Genomic DNA, 21,934 nt, shown 5'->3' on the forward strand with positions numbered 1-21,934 from the left:
GCCAAGTACGGACTAATTATTCACAGGGTTAGACGAGGTCAGCAACAACAGAGGAACGAGACTAGAATCGGCCAGAGGGAAAATCCTCCGGAGCGTTCTGGGCAGAGTCCACAGGATTTCAACAGATTTCACAAGGGTTTTACAAACAAAAAACTTGTACAAAAATATAAACCTTTAGACTCTCAGCGTCTGACAATCCCAGCATTGATGGCCAATTCCTCTTTATAAAATCCAGTAGATCTGAGATAAAAGTTCTGAGCTTAAAATAATGTAAGCGCTACATATCAGTAATGTGTAAGGGCTCAATGACAGGGGCTAATAGTATTCAAGCTTCGTATTGATTTGTGTGTTTGTGTGTGTATGTGTGTGTGTGTGTGTGTGTGTGTGTGTGTGTGTGTGTGTGTGTGTGTGTGTGTGTGTATGTATGTATGTATGTATGTATGTATGTATGTATGTATGTATGTATATGCTCCTGATCCAGGCGTAATGGCAAAGACTTGCAAGTGGTAGGCCTGGGGAAGGTGAGTGATGCATTAGAATTGAAGTATATCTATCCATATATATCCATCAGCAGTCAAGGACAGCCCCATTAAAAAGTGTGTCCTATTCTGCAGAGATCAGGAGTTTATTGGGTTTTTCTTTCTAGCAAACTGAACTTGGGGATGAAATTTAACTGAAAGAGTACAACCCCTTTAAACACAATTCTTGTACGATCTATACTAGATACACACACAAGATACTGGCATTATATGAGATATTATTGACCCCTGGGAGTCAATATACCACCTAGATCTTGGTTTGCAACAAATACAGGTCTTGGGAGAATCAAGGCTTTCCTTACGGAGAACAAGTTATGACACAAAAGCAAATGTACAAGCAACAAAGAAACAATTGTAAAACCTCACACTTAAATGAGCATTAAAAACAAAACATAAAAACTTACTGTAAAAAACATCATATACAAACGATAAAACATTTACAAAATGGCTTCAGCAATAAAAATAGCAATGTACATATATACTTATAATAAACAATTGACTTTCTAGTAAACATATGGGAGGATACGATACGGCACTAGATGGCAGTACTTGTCCCAATCGCGGCCGTATTTTAGTCTGCACAGGTTCTCCACTCGGCTCGCTCGGTGGATGAGAAGGCCAGTCAGAAAGAATCCATAGAAATAGGGCAAAACGTCATTGAAACCTATAAAAAAAAAAAAAACAAAAAAAAAGAAGGGAATTTTGTTTACTTACCGTAAATTCCTTTTCTTCTAGCTCCTATTGGGAGACCCAGACAATTGGGTGTATAGCTACTGCCTCCGGAGGCCACACAAAGTATTACACTTAAAAGTGTAACCCCTCCCCTCTGCCTATACACCCTCCCGTGCATCACGGGCTCCTCAGTTTTGGTGCCAAAGCAGGAAGGAGGAAACTTATAAATTGGTCTAAGGTAAATTCAATCCGAAGGATGTTCGGAGAACTGAAACCATGAACCAAAGGAACAATTCAACATGAACAACATGTGTACACAAAAGAACAACCAGCCCGAAGGGAACAGGGGCGGGTGCTGGGTCTCCCAATAGGAGCTAGAAGAAAAGGAATTTACGGTAAGTAAACAAAATTCCCTTCTTCTTTGTCGCTCCATTGGGAGACCCAGACAATTGGGACGTCCAAGAGCAGTCCCTGGGTGGGTAAAAGAATACCTCGATAAAAAGAGCCGAAAAACGGCCCCCTCTTACAGGTGGGCAACCGCCGCCTGAAGGACTCGCCTACCTAGGCTGGCATCTGCCGCAGCATAGGCATGCACCTGATAGTGTTTCGTGAAAATGTGCAGACTCAACCAGGTAGCTGCCTGACACACCTGCTGAGCCGTAGCCTGGTGCCGCAATGCCCAGGATGCACCTACGGCTCTGATAGAATGGGCCTTCAGCCCTGAGGGAACCGGAAGCCCAGAAGAACGGTAGGCTTCAAGAATCAGTCCCTTGATCCACCGAGCCAAGGTTGACTTGGAAGCCTGCGACCTCTTACGCTGGCCAGCGACAAGGACAAAAAGCGCATCAGAACGGTGCAGGGGCGCCGTGCGCGAAATGTAGAGCCGGAGTGCTCTCACCAGATCTAACAAGTGCAAATCCTTTTCACATTGGTGAACTGGATGAGGGCCAAAAGAAGGTAAGGAGATATCCTGATTGAGATGAAAAGGGGATACCACCTTAGTGGAAATTCCGGGACCGGACGCAGAGCCACCTTATCCTGGTGAAACACCAGGAAGGGGGCTTTGCATGACAGTGCTGCTAGCTCAGACACTCTCCGGAGTGATGTGACTGCCACAAGGAAAAACCCCTTCTGCGAAAGGTGTGATAGAGATAACCCTGAGGACGCTAAGAGCCAGGACTCAATGGCCGCACAGTCAGGTTGAGGGCCGCAGAATTCAGATGGAAAAATGGCCCTTGAGACAGCAAGTCTGGTCGGTCTGGGAGTGCCCACGGTTGACCCACCGTGAAGTGCCACAGATCCGGGTACCACGACCTGCTCGGCCAGTCCGGAGCGACGAGGATGGCGCGGCGGCAGACGGACCTGATCTTGCGTAACACTCTGGGCCGCAGTGCCAGAGGAGGAATACATAAGGCAGTCGAAACTGCGACCAGTCCTGAACTAATGCGTCCGCCGCCAGCGCTCTGTGCTGGTGGTTGATGTACGCGACCGCTGTGGCGTTGTCCGACTGTATTCGGATCTGTCTGCCCTCCAGCCGCTTCTGGAACGCCTTTAGGGCTAGATACACTGCCCTCATCTCCAGAACATTGATCTGAAGGGAGGACTCTGTCGGAGTCCAGGTTCTCTGAGCCCTGTGGTGGGGGAAGACCGCTCCCCACCCTGACAGACTCGCGCCCGTCGTGACCACCGCCCAGGATGGTAACAGGACGGATTTTCCCTTCGACAAAGAAGTGGGAAGAAGCCACCACTGAAGAGAGGTTTTGGCTGCCAGTGAAAGAGAGAGACGTTCCTGTCGAGGGACGTCGACCTCCTGTCCCATTTGCGGAGAATGTCCCATTGAAGTGGACGCAGATGAGACTGCGCAAAGGGAACTGCCCCATCTTCCCTAGGAAGTGCATGAGACGCCTCAAGGGGTGTGACTGGGCCCGAATGAGAGAGTGCACCCCTGTCTGCAGCGAACGCTGTTTGTCCAGCGGAAGCTTCACTATCGCTGAGAGAGTATGAAACTGCATCCCGAGGTAAGTCAGTGATTGGGTCGGTGTCAATTTTGACTTTGGGAAATTGATGATCCACCCGAACCTCTGGAGAGTCTCCAGAACAATGGCCAGGCTGTGTTGACATGCCACCCGGGAGGGTGCCTTGACTAGGAGATCGTCTAAGTAAGAGATCACCGAGTGGTCCTGAGAGTGTAGGACCGCCACCACTGATGCCGTGACCTTGGTGAAGACCCGTGGGGCTGTCGCCAGGCCGAAAGGCAGTGCCACGAACTGAAGGTGTTCGTCCCAGATGGCGAAACGCATGAAGTGTTGATGCTCTGGTGCAATCAGCACATGGAGATAAGCATTCCTGATGTCGATTGATGCTATGAAGCCTCCTTGGGACATCGGGACGATGACAGAGCGGAGAGATTCCATCCGGAACCGTCTGGTTCTCACGTGTCTGTTGAGCAGTTTGAGGTCCAGAACGGGACGGACTGATCCGTCCTTTTCTGGCACCACGAACAAGTTGGAGTAAAAACCGCGACCACGTTCTTGAAGGGGAACGGGGATCACAACTCCTTCTGCCTTCAGAGTGTTCACCGCCTGAAAAAATGCATCGGCTCGCTCGGGGGGCGGAGATGTTCTGAAGAAACGAGTCGGAGGACGAGGACTGAGCTCTATCCTGTAACCGTGAGACAGCAGGTCTCTCACCCATCGGTCTTGGACATGTGGCCCCCAGGCGTCGCAAAAGCGGGAGAGCCTGCCACCGACCGAGGATGCGGTTTGGTGATGCCGAAAGTCATGAGGAAACCGCCTTGGAGGCGGTTCCTCCGGCGGTCTTTGTAGGACGTGACTTAGACCGCCATGCAGAAGAGTTCTTCTGGCCCTTCTCTGACCTGTTGGACGTGGAGGAACGGGACTTGGCTGAGGGCCGAAAGGACCGAAACCTCGATTGTATTTTTCGTTGCTGAGGTCTGTTTGGTTTGGACTGGGGTAAGGACGAGTCCTTTCCCTTGGATTGTTTAATAATTTCATCCAATTGCTCGCCAAACAAACGGTCGCCAGAAAATGGCAAACCGGTTAAGAACTTCTTGGAAGCAGAGTCTGCCTTCCATTCGCGTAGCCACATAGCCCTGCGGACTGCCACCGAATTGGCGGACGCTACCGCTGTACGGCTCGCAGAGTCCAGGACGGCGTTCATGGCGTAGGACGAGAGGGCCGACGCCTGAGAAGTCAAAGACACAACTTGCGGAGCAGAGGTACGTGTGACCGCATTAATCTCAGACAGACAAGCTGAGATAGCTTGGAGTGCCCACACGGCTGCAAAGGCCGGAGCAAAAGACGCGCCTGTGGCTTCATAGATGGATTTCATAAGGAGCTCTATTTGCCTGTCAGTGGCATCCTTGAGCGATGAACCATCTGCCACTGCTACTACGGATCTAGCCGCCAGTCTAGAGACTGGAGGATCCACCTTGGGACACGGAGCCCAACCCTTAACTACGTCAGGGGGGAAGGGGTAACGTGTGTCATTAAGGCGCTTAGTAAAGCGCTTGTCCGGAAATGCTCTGTGCTTCTGGACAGCATCTCTGAAGTTAGAGTGATCGAAAAATGCACTCCGTGTACGTTTGGGAAACCTAAACTGGTGTTTCTCCTGCTGCGAAGCCGACTCCTCTATAGGTGGAGTTGGGGGAGAAAGATCTAGCACCTGGTTGATGGACGCTATAAGGTCATTTACTATGGCGTCCCCTTCAGGTGTATCGAGATTGAGAGCAACGTCAGGGTCAGAGCCCTGAGCTGCGACTTCCGCTTCATCCTCCAGAGAGTCCTCATGCTGAGACCCTGAGCAGCGTGATGAAGTCGGGGAAGGTTCCCAGTGAGCCCGCTTAGCCGGTCTTGGACTGCGGTCCGTGTCGGAGTCCTCACCGTGGGACCTAGGTGTCACCCCAGGAGCACTTTGCTGCGCCGACCGAGGGGGGCCTGGGGGTGATGAACTCACAGTGCCCTGGGCCTGTGTTACCAGTCTGGACTGCAAGGCTTCTAGTATCTTAGCAGACCATCTGTCCATAGACTGAGCCATGGATTGTGAGAGTGACTCAGAGAGTTTCTCAGCCAAAACTGCAAACTCTGTCCCTGCCACCTGGACAGTGGAAGCCGGTGGTTCTACCTGAGCCGAGGGTCCCACCAGTGCCTGAGGCTCCGGCTGAGTGAGTGCCACAGGGGCCGAGCATTGCACACAATGAGGGTAGGTGGAACCTGCAGGTAACATAGCCGCACAAGAGGTACAGGTTGCAAAATAAGCCTGTGCCTTGGCACCCTTGCTCTTTGCGGACGACATGCTGTTGTCTCCTCTTAGAGTAATCAGTGAGGGTATATAACCAAAAGCAAATAATGCGGCCGAACAGAGAAAATGTATACAATATATGTATATATATATATATATATATATATATATATATATACACACTTCGGCACCCAAGGGGGCCAGCACCTGGTAACCGGTGCGGCTTACCGACCGCCCAAATCGGTTGTGTGTCCACCAGATTCCCTGCCTGGGCCTCCCAGAGCTCTAGAGCTCGTTCTGAAGTCCTCCACCGGCAGAAGTGATTATAACAATAGCTGCCAGCGTTCTCAGAGGAGGAGGGGGCCGTGGGCGTGACGAATAAAGTGCGGGAATCTGGTGCCCCACAGTGCTCAGTGAGGGGGGGGGAGGAGGATACCTAAGTATGCTCCAGCCCTCACTGCCGACGTCCAGTCGGGCGTCCCGCCCTTACCCCTGACTGGCAGGCCCGGGGGCGGGAGTATATGGTACTAGGCCGCAGACGCCGGGGACTAAATTTAATAACGCGGCCGGCAAACAGGCGCGGTCGGCGCGGTAGTCCCGGCGTCACAAAAACACAGCAGCCGCTGCAGCGTCTGTTACACAGGCGCTCCATGCGCCGTCCCCAAGGGGACACAGAGTACCTCTTAGAAGCAGGGCCTGTCCCTGATGATACCCGGTCTCCTGTCCGTCAGATTCCCCCAGGGGCTGCGGAGGGAGCCCGGTCCCAGTGCATGGTGACCGGTTAGGATCCCACTTCTCCCAGAGCCTCTAAGGGATGGGGAAGGAAAACGGCAAGTGGCTCCAGCCTTTGTACCCGCAATGGGTACCTCAACCTTAACAGCACCGCCGACAATAGTGGGGTGAGAAGGGAGCATGCCGGGGGCCCTGTGGGGGCCCTCTTTTCTTCCATCCGATTAAAATCAGCAGCTGCTGCTGACTAAAATGTGGAGCTTGCGTGAATGTGTGCCTCCTTCAACACAAAGCATAAAACTGATGGGCCCGTGATGCACGGGAGGGTGTATAGGCAGAGGGGAGGGGTTACACTTTTTAAAGTGTAATACTTTGTGTGGCCTCCGGAGGCAGTAGCTATACACCCAATTGTCTGGGTCTCCCAATGGAGCGACAAAGAAAACAAACATGTTAAAAATCATTTCACGTTGCAGACTAAATATAAAAACGATGACTGCAAAGCAAACAGGCCTATTAGGGGCAGCAAAAACAAGTAACCTGCGGCGTCACAAAGGAAACAAATCTAGAATTACAAATAATAAACGAGCAGAAGTCCTGAATTGTTCAGTGTTGTGCATCATTTATCCTCGAAGTGACTCGCACGTCCGATATACAAGGACTGAATGCAGACAGCGATGTCTGGACTGGCTGCAAATCTCCCACAGCCTCATGTGCCTGCGATACTTGCAGCCGGTCACTACATTGTGGGCTTTACTTGGACGCAAAGTCAAATACATAAAATCGGCTTCAGGTGCGGTGTATCATCTGTAAGAATGCTAGGACTTGTGAGGGTAGGCCTGGGCTATAGGCAGTTTATCCAGATGTAATAAGATGATATGTGTGTGTAAATAATCAAGGTGTAGATGTCATTGCATAATTATCTGTGTGTCTATATAACAATCGCATAGAAGCTTCATAATATGAAGCTATGATGTGTATTCCGCAGGGTGTTAAAGATAATGAAGCCAAAATGAACAGTGAACAAAGAGGTATTCATAACATACTGAGAGAATTCATAATCAGTTGGTTCACACCAGCTGGGATGTGGGATGTTGACTCCTCGTTCTTGCTCAGCAACGTGTTAACAAATAAGTATTCAGTAGCTGGTTCAAACTGGTATTAGGAAGCCAGTAGCAGGCTGATGACGTACTATATGGACTATAGGGACAATGTTGAACTGAATAACTGTGTGTATTTTATAATATACGGATTAGAAGACCGTTGAGCTTCTCCCGGATAGATGGGAAACCTCTGTGTGGTTATTTTTCCTCATACATACATCTGCGCAGATTTGATTTGGACTCAGACTCAGTTACCCTGAAGACCCCTTAGCGGTCTTCCCCGACAGACTTACCACAAGGCAAGCACCAAGCCCAGGCCATAATAATATCACCCAAGTAGTTTGGATGTCGAACAAATCCCCACCAGCCAGAGACGAGGAGCTGGGAGCCGCACGACGTCGGGATGCTCTGTAGATCTGAAGAGACAGAAAACTCAATGAGTACAACTAAAAAAAAAAGAAGGGAATTTTGTTTACTTACCGTAAATTCCTTTTCTTCTAGCTCCTATTGGGAGACCCAGACAATTGGGTGTATAGCTTCTGCCTCCGGAGGCCACACAAAGTATTACACTTTAAAAAGTGTAACCCCTCCCCTCTGCCTATACACCCTCCCGTGCATCACGGGCTCATCAGTTTTGGTGCAAAAGCAGGAAGGAGGAAACTTATAAATTGGTCTAAGGTAAATTCAATCCGAAGGATGTTCGGAGAACTGAAACCATGAACCAAAAGAACAATTCAACATGAACAACATGTGTACACAAAAGAACAACAGCCCGAAGGGAACAGGGGCGGGTGCTGGGTCTCCCAATAGGAGCTAGAAGAAAAGGAATTTACGGTAAGTAAACAAAATTCCCTTCTTCTTTGTCGCTCCATTGGGAGACCCAGACAATTGGGACGTCCAAAAGCAGTCCCTGGGTGGGTAAAAGAATACCTCGATAAAAAGAGCCGAAAAACGGCCCCCTCTTACAGGTGGGCGACCGCCGCCTGAAGGACTCGCCTACCTAGGCTGGCATCTGCCGAAGCATAGGCATGCACCTGATAGTGTTTCGTGAAAGTGTGCAGACTCGACCAGGTAGCCGCCTGACACACCTGCTGAGCCGTAGCCTGGTGCCGCAATGCCCAGGATGCACCCACGGCTCTGGTAGAATGGGCTTTCAGCCCTGAAGGAATCGGAAGCCCAGAAGAACGGTAGGCTTCAAGAATCGGTTCCTTGATCCACCGAGCCAAGGTTGACTTGGAAGCCTGCGACCCCTTACGCTGGCCAGCGACAAGGACAAAGAGCGCATCAGAACGGCGCAGGGGCGCCGTGCGAGAAATGTAGAGCCGGAGTGCTCTCACGAGATCTAACAAGTGCAAATCCTTTTCACATTGGTGAACTGGATGAGGGCCAAAAGAAGGTAAGGAGATATCCTGATTGAGATGAAAAGGGGATACCACCTTAGGGAGAAATTCCGGGACCGGACGCAGAACCACCTTATCCTGGTGAAACACCAGAAAGGGGGCTTTGCATGACAGCGCTGCTAGCTCAGACACTCTCCGAAGTGATGTGACTGCCACTAGGAAGGCCACCTTCTGCGAAAGGCGTGATAGAGAGACATCCCGCATCAGCTCGAAAGGTGGTTTCTGAAGAGCCGTTAGCACCCTGTTAAGATCCCAGGGTTCCAGCGGACGCTTGTAAGGTGGGACTATGTGGCAAACTCCCTGCAGGAACGTGCGGACCTGCGGAAGCCTGGCTAGACGCTTTTGAAAAAACACGGAAAGCGCCGATACTTGACCCTTGAGAGAGCCGAGAGACAAACCCTTGTCCATTCCGGATTGAAGGAAGGAAAGAAAAGTGGGTAAGGCAAACGGCCAGGGGGTAAAACCCCGATCAGAGCACCAGAATAAGAAGATCCTCCAAGCCCTGTGATAGATCTTGGCGGACGTTGGTTTCCTGGCTTGTCTCATAGTGGCAATGACATCTTGAGACAACCCTGAGGACGCTAGGAGCCAGGACACAATGGTCACACAGTCAGGTTGAGGGCCGCAGAATTCAGATGGAAAAATGGCCCTTGAGACAGCAAGTCTGGTCGGTCTGGGAGTGCCCACGGTTGACCCACCGTGAGGTGCCACAGATCCGGGTACCACGACCTCCTCGGCCAGTCTGGAGCGATAAGGATGGCGCGGCGGCAGTCGGACCTGATCTTGCGTAACACTCTGGGCAGCAGTGCCAGAGGAGGAAATACATAAGGCAGTCGAAACTGCGACCAATCCTGAACTAATGCGTCCGCCGCCAGAGCTCTGTGATCTTGAGACCGTGCCATGAATGCCGGGACTTTGTTGTTGTGCCGAGACGCCATGAGGTCGACGTCCGGCGTTCCCCAGCGGCAACAGATCTCTTGAAACACGTCCGGGTGAAGAGACCATTCCCCTGCGTCTATGCCCTGGCGACTGAGAAAGTCTGCTTCCCAGTTTTCTACGCCCGGGATGTGAACTGCGGAGATGGTGGAGGCTGTGGCTTCCGCCCACAGCAGAATCCGCCGAACTTCTTGGAAGGCTTGACGACTGCGTGTGCCGCCCTGGTGGTTGATGTACGCGACCGCCGTGGCGTTGTCCGACTGTATGCGGATCTGCCTGCCCTCCAGCCACCGATGGAACGCCTTTAGGGCTAGATACACTGCCCTTATCTCCAGAACATTGATCTGAAGGGAGGACTCTGTCGGAGTCCAGGTTCCCTGAGCCCTGTGGTGGAGGAAGACCGCTCCCCACCCTGACAGACTCGCGTCCGTCGTGACCACAGCCCAGGATGGGGGCAGGAATGATTTTCCCTTCGACAAAGAAGTGGGAAGAAGCCACCACTGAAGAGAGGTTTTGGCTGCCAGTGAAAGAGAGAGACGTTCCTGTCTAGGGACGTCGACCTCCTGTCCCATTTGCGGAGAATGTCCCATTGAAGTGGACGCAGATGAAACTGCGCAAAGGGAACTGCCTCCATTGCTGCCACCATCTTCCCTATGAAGTGCATGAGGCGCCTCAAGGGGTGTGACTGAGCCCGAAGGAGAGAGTGCACCCCTGTCTGCAGCGAACGCTGTTTGTCCAGCGGAAGCTTCACTATCGCTGAGAGAGTATGAAACTCCATCCCAAGGTAAGTCAGTGATTGGGTCGGTGTCAATTTTGACTTTGGGAAATTGATGATCCACCCGAACCTCTGGAGAGTCTCCAGAGGAATGGTCAGGCTGTGTTGACATGCCACCCGGGAGGGTGCCTTGACTAGGAGATAGTCTAAGTAAGGGATCACCGAGTGGCCCTGAGAGTGTAGGACCGCCACCACGGATGCCATGACCTTGGTGAAGACCCGTGGGGCTGTCGCCAGGCCGAAAGGCAGTGCCACAAACTGAAGGTGTTCGTCCCCGATGGCGAAACGCAGGAAGCGTTGATGCTCTGGTGCAATCGGCACATGGAGATAAGCATCCCTGATGTCGATTGATGCTAGGAAGTCTCCTTGGGACATCGAGGCGATGACAGAACGGAGAGATTCCATCCGGAACCGTCTGGTTCTCACGTGTCTGTTGAGCAGTTTGAGGTCCAGAACGGGGCGGAATGATCCGTCCTTTTTTGGCACCACGAACAAGTTGGAGTAAAAACCGCGACCACGTTCTTGAATGGGAACGGGGATCACAACTCCTTCTGCCTTCAGAGTGTTCACCGCCTGAAAAAGTGTATCGGCCCGAGCGGGGGGCGGAGATGTTCTGAAGAAACGAGTCGGAGGACGAGAGCTGAGCTCTATCCTGTAACCGTGAGACAGAATGTCTCTCACCCATCGGTCTTGGATGTGTGGCCACCAGGCGTCGCAAAAGCGGGAGAGCCTGCCACCGACCGAGGATGCGGTTTGGGGAGTCCGAAAGTCATGAGGAGGCCGCCTTGGAGGCGGTTCCTCCGGCGGTCTTTGGAGGACGTGACTTAGACCACCATGCAGAAGAGTTCCTCTGGCCCTTCTCTGACCTGTTGGACGTGGAGGATTGGGACCTGGCTGAGGGCCGAAAGGACCGAAACCTCGATTGAATTTTTCGTTGCTGAGGTCTGTTTGGTTTGGACTGGGGTAAGGACGAGTCCTTTCCCTTGGATTGTTTAATAATTTCATCCAATTGCTCGTTAAACAAACGGTCGCCAAAAAATGGCAAACCGGTTAAGAACTTCTTGGAAGCAGAGTCTGCCTTCCATTCGCGTAGCCACATGGCCCTGCGGACTGCCACCGAATTGGCGGACGCTACCGCTGTACGGCTCGCTGAGTCCAGGACGGCGTTCATGGCGTAGGACGAAAAGGCCGACGCCTGAGAAGTCAAAGACACAACTTGCGGAGCAGAGGTACGTGTGACTGCATTAATCTCAGACAGACAAGCTGAGATAGCTTGGAGTGCTCACACGGCTGCAAAGGCCGGAGCAAAAGACGCGCCTATGGCTTCATAGATGGATTTCATCAGGAGCTCTATTTGCCTGTCAGTGGCATCCTTGAGCGATGAACCATCTGCCACTGCTACTACGGATCTAGCCGCCAGTCTAGAGACTGGAGGATCCACCTTGGGACACTGAGCCCAACCCTTAACTACGTCAGGGGGGAAGGAGTAACGTGTGTCATTAAGGCGCTTAGTAAAGCGCTTGTCCGGAAATGCTCTGTGCTTCTGGACAGCATCTCTGAAGTTAGAGTGATCGAAAAATGCACTCCGTGTACGTTTGGGAAACCTAAACTGGTGTTTCTCCTGCTGCGAAGCCGACTCCTCTATAGGTGGAGTTGGGGGAGAAAGATCTAGCACCTGGTTCATGGACGCTATAAGGTCATTTACTATGGCGTCCCCTTCAGGTGTATCGAGATTGAGAGCAACGTCAGGGTCAGAGCCCTGAGCTGCGACCTCCGTTTCATCCTCCAGAGAGTCCTCAAGCTGAGACCCCGAGCAGCGTGATGAAGTCGGGGAAGGTTCCCAGCGAGCCCGCTTAGCCGGTCTGGGACTGCGGTCCGTGTCGGAGTCCTCCCCGTGGGACCTAGGTGTCACCCTAGGAGCACTCTGCTGCGCCGACCGAGAGGGGCCTGGGGGCGATGAACTCACAGTGTCCGGGGCCTGTGTAACCGATCTGGACTGCAAGGCTTCTAGTATCTTAGCAGACCATCTGTCCATAGACTGAGCCATGGATTGTGAAAGCGACTCAGTTTCTCAGCCAAAACTGCAAACTCTGTCCCTGCCACCTGGACAGTGGAAGCAGGCGGTTCTACCTGAGCCGAGGGTCCCACCAGTGCCCGAGGCTCCGGCTGAGTGAGTGCCACAGGGGCCGAGCATTGCACACAGTGAGGGTAGGTGGAACCTGCAGGTAACATAGCCGCACAAGAGGTACAGGTTGCAAAGAAGGGAATTTTGTTTACTTACCGTAAATTCCTTTTCTTCTAGCTCCAATTGGGAGACCCAGACAATTGGGGTGTATAGCTTCTGCCTCCGGAGGCCACACAAAGTATTACACTTAAAAGTGTAAAGCCCCTCCCCTTCTGCCTATACACCCCCCCGTGCATCACGGGCTCCTCAGTTTTGGTGCAAAAGCAGGAAGGAGGAAACTTATAAATTGGTCTAAAGTAACTTCAATCCGAAGGAAGTTCGGAAAACTGAAAACCATTCAACATGAACAACATGTGTACACAAAGAACAACAGCCCGAAGGGAACAGGGGCGGGTGCTGGGTCTCCCAATTGGAGCTAGAAGAAAAGGAATTTACGGTAAGTAAACAAAATTCCCTTCTTCTTTGTCGCTCCATTGGGAGACCCAGACAATTGGGACGTCCAAAAGCAGTCCCTGGGTGGGTAAAAGAATACCTCGTAATAGAGCCGTAAAACGGCCCCTTCCTACAGGTGGGCAACCGCCGCCTGAAGGACTCACCTACCTAGGCTGGCATCTGCCGAAGCATAGGTATGCACCTGATAGTGTTTCGTGAAAGTGTGCAGGCTCGACCAGGTAGCCGCCTGACACACCTGCTGAGCCGTAGCCTGGTGCCGCAAAGCCCAGGACGCACCCACGGCTCTGGTAGAATGGGCCTTCAGCCCTGAGGGAACCGGAAGCCCAGAAGAACGGTAGGCTTCGAGAATTGGTTCCTTGATCCACCGAGCCAGGGTTGATTTGGAAGCCTGTGACCCTTTACGCTGGCCAGCGACAAGGACAAAGAGTGCATCCGAGCGGCGCAGGGGCGCCGTACGAGAAATGTAGAGTCTGAGTGCTCTCACCAGATCCAACAAGTGCAAATCCTTTTCACATTGGTGAACTGGATGTGGACAAAAAGAAGGTAAGGAGATATCCTGATTGAGATGAAAGGGGGATACCACCTTAGGGAGAAATTCCGGAACCGGACGCAGAACCACCTTGTCCTGGTGAAACACCAGGAAAGGAGCTTTGCATGACAGCGCTGCTAGCTCAGACACTCTCCGAAGTGATGTGACTGCTACTAGGAAGACCACTTTCTGCGAAAGGCGTGAAAGAGAAATATCCTTCATTGGCTCGAAGGGTGGTTTCTGAAGAGCCATCAGCACCCTGTTCAGATCCCAGGGTTCTAACGGACGCTTGTAAGGAGGGACTATGTGACAAACCCCCTGCAGGAACGTGCGTACCTTTGGAAGTCTGGCTAGGCGCTTCTGAAAAAACACAGAGAGCGCTGAGACTTGTCCCTTAAGGGAGCCGAGCGACAAACCCTTTTCCAATCCGGATTGAAGGAAGGAAAGTGGGCAAGGCAAATGGCCAGGGAGTAAAACCCTGATCAGAGCACCAGGATAAGAATATCCTCCACGTCCTGTGTAGATCTTGGCGGACGTTGGTTTCCTAGCCTGTCTCATAGTGGCAATGACCTCTTGAGATAACCCTGAAGACGCTAGGATCCAGGACTCAATGGCCACACAGTCAGGTTGAGGGCCGCAGAATTCAGATGGAAAAACGGCCCTTGAGACAGCAAGTCTGGTCGGTCTGGTAGTGCCCACGGTTGGCCCACCGTGAGATGCCACAGATCCGGGTACCACGACCTCCTCGGCCAGTCTGGAGCGACGAGGATGGCGCGGCGGCAGTCGGACCTGATCTTGCGTAACACTCTGGGCAACAGTGCCAGAGGAGGAAACACATAAGGCAGTTGAAACTGCGACCAATCCTGAACTAATGCGTCTGCCGCCAGAGCTCTGTGATCTTGAGACCGTGCCATGAATGCCGGGACCTTGTTGTTGTGCCGGGACGCCATTAGGTCGACGTCCGGCATCCCCCAGCGGCAACAGATCTCTTGAAACACGTCCGGGTGAAGGGACCATTCCCCTGCGTCCATGCCCTGGCGACTGAGAAAGTCTGCTTCCCAGTTTTCTACGCCCGGGATGTGAACTGCGGATATGGTGGATGCTGTGGCTTCCACCCACAGCAGAATCCGCCGGACTTCCTGGAAGGCTTGCCGACTGCGTGTTCCTCCTTGGTGGTTGATGTATGCCACCGCTGTGGAGTTGTCCGACTGAATTCGGATCTGTTTGCCTTCCAGCCACGGCTGGAACGCCTTTAGGGCAAGATACACTGCCCTTATCTCCAGAACATTGATCTGAAGGGAGGACTCTGGCTGAGTCCAGGTACCCTGGGCCCTGTGGTGGAGAAAGACCGCTCCCCACCCTGACAGACTCGCGTCCGTCGTGACCACCGCCCAGGATGGGGGTAGGAAGGATTTCCCCTTCGACAATGAAGTGGGAAGAAGCCACCACCGAAGGGAGGCTTTGGCTGCCTGAGAAAGGGAGACGTTCCTGTCGAGGGACGTCGACTTCCTGTCCCACTTGCGGAGAATGTCCCATTGAAGTGGACGCAGATGAAACTGCGCAAAAGGAACTGCCTCCATTGCTGCCACCATCTTCCCTAGGAAGTGCATGAGGCGCCTCAAGGGGTGTGACTGGCTTTGAAGGAGAGATTGCACCCCTGTCTGTAGTGAACGCTGTTTGTCCAGCGGAAGCTTCACTATCGCTGAGAGAGTATGAAACTCCATGCCGAGATATGTCAGTGATTGGGCCGGTGTCAGATTTGACTTTGGGAAATTGATGATCCACCCGAATCTCTGGAGAGTCTCCAGAGCAATGTCCAGGCTGTGTTGGCATGCCACTCGAGAGGGTGCCTTGACAAGCAGATCGTCTAAGGGATCACCGAGTGTCCCTGAGAGTGTAGGACTGCTACCACTGTTGCCATGACCTTGGTGAAGACCCGTGGTGCTGTCGCCAGGCCGAAAGGCAGTGCCACGAACTGAAGGTGTTCTCCTTCGCACAAAGCATAAAAACTGAGGAGCCCGTGATGCACGGGAGGGTGTATAGGCAGAAGGGGAGGGGCTTTACACTTTTAAGTGTAATACTTTGTGTGGCCTCCGGAGGCAGAAGCTATACACCCCAATTGTCTGGGTCTCCCAATGGAGCGACAAAGAAATAAGCCTGTGCCTTGGCACCGTTGCTCTTTGCGGACGACATGCTGTAGTCTCCTCTGAGAGTGATCACTGAGGGTATATAGCCAAAAGCAAAACAATGCGGCCGAACAGAGAAAATATATATATATATATATATATATATATACACATATACACTTTGGCACCCAAGGGGGACCAGCACCGGGTAACCGGTGTGGCTTACCGACCGCCCACAGCGGTTGTGTGTCCACCAGATTCCCTGCCTGGGCCTCCCAGAGCTGCAGAGCTCGTTCTGAAATCCTCCACCGGCAGAAGTGATTGTAAAAATGGCTGCCAGAGCTCTCAGGGGAGGAGGGAGCCGTGGGCGTGACTAATAAAGTGCGGGAATCTGGTGCCCCACAGTGCTCAGTGAGGGGGGGAGGAGAACACCTAAGTATGCTCCAGCCCTCACTGCCGACGTCCAGTCGACCGTCCCGCCCTTACCCCTGACTGGCAGGCCCGGGGGAGGGAGTTATGGTACTAGGCCGCAGAAGCCGGGGACTAAATTTAATAACGCGGCCGGCAAACAGGCGCGGTCGGCGCGGTAGTCCCGGTCGTCACAAAAAAACAGCAGCCGCTGCAGCGTCTGTAACACAGGCGCTCCATGCACCGTCCCCAAGGGGACACAGAGTACCTTTTAGATGCAGGGCCTGTCCCTGAAGATACCCAGTCTCCTGTCCGGCAGATTCCCCCAGGGGCTGCGGAGGGAGCCCGGTCCCATGAATGGTGACCGGTTAGGATCCCACTTCTCCCAGAGCCTCTAAGGGATGGGGAAGGAAAAACGGCATGTGGCTCCAGCCTTTGTGCCCGCAATGGGTACCTCAACCTTAACAGCACCGCCGACTTAGTGGGGTGAGAAGGGAGCATGCCGGGGGCCCTGTTGGGGCCCTCTTTTCTTCCATCCGATACAATCAGCAGCTGCTGCTGACTAAAATGGGAGCTTGAGTGAATGTGTGCCTCCTTCAACACAAAGCATAAAACTGATGAGCCCGTGATGCACGGGAGGGTGTATAGGCAGAGGGGAGGGGTTACACTTTTTAAAGTGTAATACTTTGTGTGGCCTCCGGAGGCAGAAGCTATACACCCAATTGTCTGGGTCTCCCAATGGAGCGACAAAGAAACAAAAAAAAAAACCCCCCGAAAACCTGGGATTTACATACCGACCGTGAGTTTACTTACAAGAAAGTCTGGGGTCTTGTGGATTTTTCCTATAGGCGTTCTTCTGGTTATTTGCACTTCGAAAGATGATGTAGCCAAGAGCTTAAAAAAAAAAACAAAAAACAAAAAAAAAAAAAAAAACAAACAACAACACATGAACATAAACCTCCAATTTATCTATCTGAAATATAAAAGCAATGCTCCAATATGACAAGCGGTTTCCAATGCTATGAGATGTATATAGAGAGGTAATTTTCATGGATCACATCCTCCCTACAGTAATAATAGCGCCATCATACAGCTGTACACGGATGGAGCACATGCGACGCAGGATTTGTATTAATGCTGAAAGTGTCCCATGTTATAACAGCATAAGTGGCTTCAGAGCTGTAGCTCACTATCCAGCATCCATGTTTCTCTCGCTGTATTAGTACAATTCACTACTGACATATCAACTAAACAGGTTAGGGGCACAGAAGATCAGGGGAACCCATGACTGCTGCCTGTGCGGGTATTTCTGGAAGAAAACACGGATTTTGTGTACTCTCCGTTAAATCGTTTTCTCTTAGCCATCATTGGGGGACACAGGGCCATGGGTGTTATGCTGCCTATCCATAGGAGGACACTAAGTAGATGCAAAAAGCATTAGCTCCTCCTCTGCAGTATACATCCCCTGGCCGGGCCAGGCAACCTCAGTTTTAGTACACAAGCAGTAGGAGAAAAAAAAAAAAATAGTAAAAACTTATCTCAACGGAGGAACATGAGAAAGAAGGGAATTTTGTTTACTTACCGTAAATTCCTTTTCTTCTAGCTCCAATTGGGAGACCCAGACAATTGGGTGTATAGCTACTGCCTCCGGAGGCCACACAAAGTACTACACTTAAAAGTGTAAGGCCCCTCCCCTTCTGGCTATACACCCCCAGTGGGAACACGGGCTCCTCAGTTTTAGTGCAAAAGCAAGAAGGAGGAAAGCCAATAACTGTTTTAAATACAAATTCAACCCGAGAAACAACCTCGGAGAACTGAACTGTTCAACATGAACAACATGTGCACCCGAAAAAAACAAATTTCCTAAGAAAAACAGGGCGGGTGCTGGGTCTCCCAATTGGAGCTAGAAGAAAAGGAATTTACGGTAAGTAAACAAAATTCCCTTCTTCTTTGTCGCTCCTAATTGGGAGACCCAGACAATTGGGACGTCCAAAAGCAGTCCCTGGGTGGGTAAAAGAATACCTCGTGATAGGGCCGTCAAACAGCCCTTTCCTACAGGTGAGCCACCGCCGCCTGAAGGACTTGTCTACCTAGGCCGGCATCCGCCGAAGCGTAGGTATGCACCTGATAATGCTTGGTAAAAGTGTGCAGACTCGACCAGGTAGCCGCCTGGCACACCTGTTGAGCCGTAGCCTGGTGCCGTAATGCCCAGGACGCACCCACGGCTCTGGTAGAATGGGCTTTCAGTCCTGATGGAATCGGAAGCCCAGCAGAACGGTAGGTGTGAAGAATTGGTTCCTTGATCCAACGCGCAAGGGTGGATTTGGAAGCTTGCGACCCTTTACGCTGACCAGCGACAAGGACAAAGAGTGCATCCGAGCGGCGCAGAGGCGCCGTGCGGGAAATGTAGATCCTGAGTGCTCTCACCAGATCCAATAAATGCAAACCTTTTTCAAATTGGTGAACTGGATGCGGACACAAAGACGGTAAAGTGATATCTTGATTGAGATGAAAGGAAGATACCACCTTGGGAAGAAATTCTGGAATTGGACGCAGAACTACCTTGTCCTGGTGAAACACCAGGAATGGAGATCTGCATGATAACGCCGCCAGCTCGGACACTCTCCGAAGAGACGTGACCGCCACTAGAAAGGCCACTTTCTGTGAAAGACGAGAAAGGGAAACCTCCTTCATAGGCTCGAAAGGCGGCTTTTGGAGAGCAATTAGAACCTTGTTCAGGTCCCAGGGCTCCAATGGCCGCTTGTAAGGGGGGACGATATGACAAACCCCTTGCAGGAACGTGCGTACCTGAGGAAGTCGCGCCAGGCGTTTCTGAAAAAATACGGATAGCGCGGAGACTTGACCCTTAAGGGAGCCAAGCGACAAACCTTTTTCCAACCCAGACTGCAGGAAGGAAAGAAAAGTAGGCAATGCAAAAGGCCAGGGAGAAACTCCCTGAGCCGAGCACCAAGATAGGAATATCCTCCACGTCCTGTGGTAGATCTTGGCGGAGGATGGTTTCCTAGCCTGCCTCATGGTGGCAACCACTTCATGAGATAAACCTGAGGCCGCTAGGATCCAGGACTCAATGGCCACACAGTCAGGTTCAGGGCCGCAGAATTCAGATGGAAAAACGGCCCTTGAGACAGCAAGTCTGGACGGTCTGGTAGTGCCCACGGATGGCCTACCGTGAGGTGCCACAGATCCGGGTACCACGACCTCCTTGGCCAGTCTGGAGCGACGAGAATGGCGCGGCGGCAGTCGGACCTGATTTTGCGGAGCACTCTGGGCAACAATGCCAGAGGTGGGAACACATACGGTAGTCGGAACTGCGACCAATCTTGAACTAAGGCGTCTGCCGCCAGAGCTCGGTGATCGTGAGACCGTGCCATGAAAACCGGGACCTTGTTGTTGTGCCGTGACGCCATCAGGTCGACGTCCGGCATCCCCCAGCGGCGACAGATCTCCTGAAACACGTCCGGGTGAAGGGACCATTCCCCTGCGTCCATGCCCTGGCGACTGAGAAAGTCTGCTTCCCAGTTTTCTACGCCTGGGATGTGAACGGCGGATATGGTGGATGCCGTGTCTTCCACCCACGTCAGAATCCGCCGGACTTCCTGGAAGGCTTGCCGACTGCGTGTTCCCCCTTGGTGGTTGATGTATGCCACCACTGTGGAGTTGTCCGACTGAATTCGGATCTGCTTGCCTTCCAGCCACTGTTGGAAGGCTTGTAGGGCAAGATAGACTGCTCTGATCTCCAGAACATTGATCTGAAGGGTGGACTCTTTCCGAGTCCACGTACCCTGAGCCCTGTGGTGGAGAAACACAGCTCCCCACCCTGATAGACTCGCATCTGTCGTGACCACCGCCCAGGATGGGGGTAGGAACGACTTTCCTTTTGACAATGAGGTGGGAAGAAGCCACCACCGGAGAGATTCCTTGGCTGCCTGAGAGAGGGAGACCTCCCTGTCGAGGGACGTCGACTTCCCGTCCCATTGGCGGAGAATGTCCCATTGTAGTGGACGCAGATGAAACTGCGCAAAAGGAACTGCTTCCATTGCTGCTACCATCTTCCCTAGGAAGTGCATGAGGCGCCTCAAGGGGTGCGACTGGCCCTGAAGGAGAGATTGCACCCCTATCTGTAGCGAGCACTGTTTGTCCAGTGGAAGTTTCACTATCGCTGAGAGAGTATGAAACTCCATGCCAAGATACGTTAGTGATTGGGTCGGGGTTAGATTTGACTTTGAAAAGTTGATAATCCACCCGAAACTCTGGAGAATCTTCAGTGCCACGTTCAGGCTGTGTTGGCATGCCTCTTGAGAGGGTGCCTTGATAAGTAGATTGTCCAAATACGGGATCACGGAGTGACCTTGCGAGTGCAGGACTGCTACTACTGCTGCCATGACCTTGGTGAAGACCCGAGGGGCTGTCGCCAGCCCGAAAGGAAGAGCTACGAACTGCAGGTGTTCGCTTCCTATAACGAAGCGTAGAAAACGCTGATGCTCTGGCGCAATTGGCACGTGGAGATAAGCATCCTTGATGTCTATTGATGCTAGGAAATCTCCTTGAGACATTGAGGCGATAACGGAGCGGAGAGATTCCATCCTGAACCTCCTGGTTTTTACGTGTTTGTTGAGCAGCTTTAGATCCAGGACGGGACGGAACGACCCGTCTTTCTTTGGCACCACAAACAAATTGGAGTAAAAACCGTGACCTTGTTCCTGAAGAGGAACAGAAGTCACCACTCCTTCCGCCTTTAGAGCGGACACCGCTTGCAGCAGAGCATCGGCTCGGTCGGGCGGTGGGGAAGTTCTGAAGAAGCGAGTTGGAGGACGAGAGCAGAACTCTATCCTGTACCCGTGAGACAGAATGTCTCTCACCCAACGGTCTTTGACCTGTGACAACCAAATGTCGCCAAAGCGGGAGAGCCTGCCACCGACCGAGGATGCGGAGAGAGGAGGCTGAGAGTCATGAGGAAGCCGTCTTGGTAACGGTTCTTCCGGCTGGCTTTTTTGGGCGTGATTGAGTCCGCCAAGAATCTGAGCCCCTCTGATCCTTCTGAGTCCTTTTGGACGAGTAGAATTGGGACCTGCCTGAGCCTCGAAAGGACCGAAAACCAGACTGTCCCCTCCTCTGTTGAGGTTTGTTTTGTCTGGGCTGAGGTAAGGATGAATCCCTTGGAGTGTTTAATGATTTCATCCAAACGCTCACCAAACAATCGGTCACGAGAAAAAGGCAAACTGGTTAAGCACTTCTTGGAAGAAGAATCTGCCTTCCATTCTCTCAACCACAGGGCTCTGCGTAAAACCACAGAGTTGGCTGACGCCACCGCCGTACGGCTCGTAGAGTCTAGGACAGCATTAATCGCGTAAGACGCGAATGCAGACATTTGAGAGGTCAAGGGTGCCACCTGCGGAGCAGATGTACGTGTGACCGTGTCGACCTGTGTAAGCCCAGCTGAAATAGCTTGGAGTGCCCATACGGCTGCGAATGCTGGCGCCAACGACGCTCCAATAGCTTCATAGATGGATTTTAACCAGAGCTCCATCTGTCTGTCAGTGGCATCTTTAAGTGCCGCCCCATCTTCCACTGCAACTAGAGATCTGGCTGCAAGCCTGGAGATTGGAGGGTCCACCTTGGGACACTGTGTCCAGCCCTTGACCACGTCAGGGGGAAAAGGATAGCGTGTATCTTTAAGCCGTTTGGAAAAACGCTTATCTGGATAAGCGTGGTGTTTCTGGATTGCGTCTCTAAAGTCAGAGTGGTCCAGAAACGTGCTTAATTTACGCTTGGGATACCTGAAATGGAATTTCTCCTGCTGT

General features: G+C 52.2%; 1 protein-coding gene across 2 annotated transcripts in view; it reads right to left on the reverse strand.

The window, feature by feature from the left end:
* Nucleotides 1-341: 341 nt before the first annotated feature.
* Nucleotides 342-21,934, reverse strand: part of LBR (lamin B receptor) — a 183,249-nt gene continuing 161,656 nt past the window's right edge. For both annotated transcript variants that reach the window (XM_075339083.1, XM_075339084.1), the window contains exons 12-14: nucleotides 16,926-17,006; nucleotides 7,594-7,716; nucleotides 342-1,203 (exon numbers count right to left, since the gene is read on the reverse strand). In XM_075339083.1, coding sequence (XP_075195198.1) covers nucleotides 1,043-1,203; nucleotides 7,594-7,716; nucleotides 16,926-17,006 — 365 coding nt within the window. In that variant the 3' untranslated portion in view covers nucleotides 342-1,042. The remainder of the gene's footprint in view (nucleotides 1,204-7,593; nucleotides 7,717-16,925; nucleotides 17,007-21,934) is intronic.

Source organism: Anomaloglossus baeobatrachus, chromosome 3, assembly GCF_048569485.1.
Source record: "Anomaloglossus baeobatrachus isolate aAnoBae1 chromosome 3, aAnoBae1.hap1, whole genome shotgun sequence".
NCBI lineage: Eukaryota > Metazoa > Chordata > Amphibia > Anura > Aromobatidae > Anomaloglossus > Anomaloglossus baeobatrachus.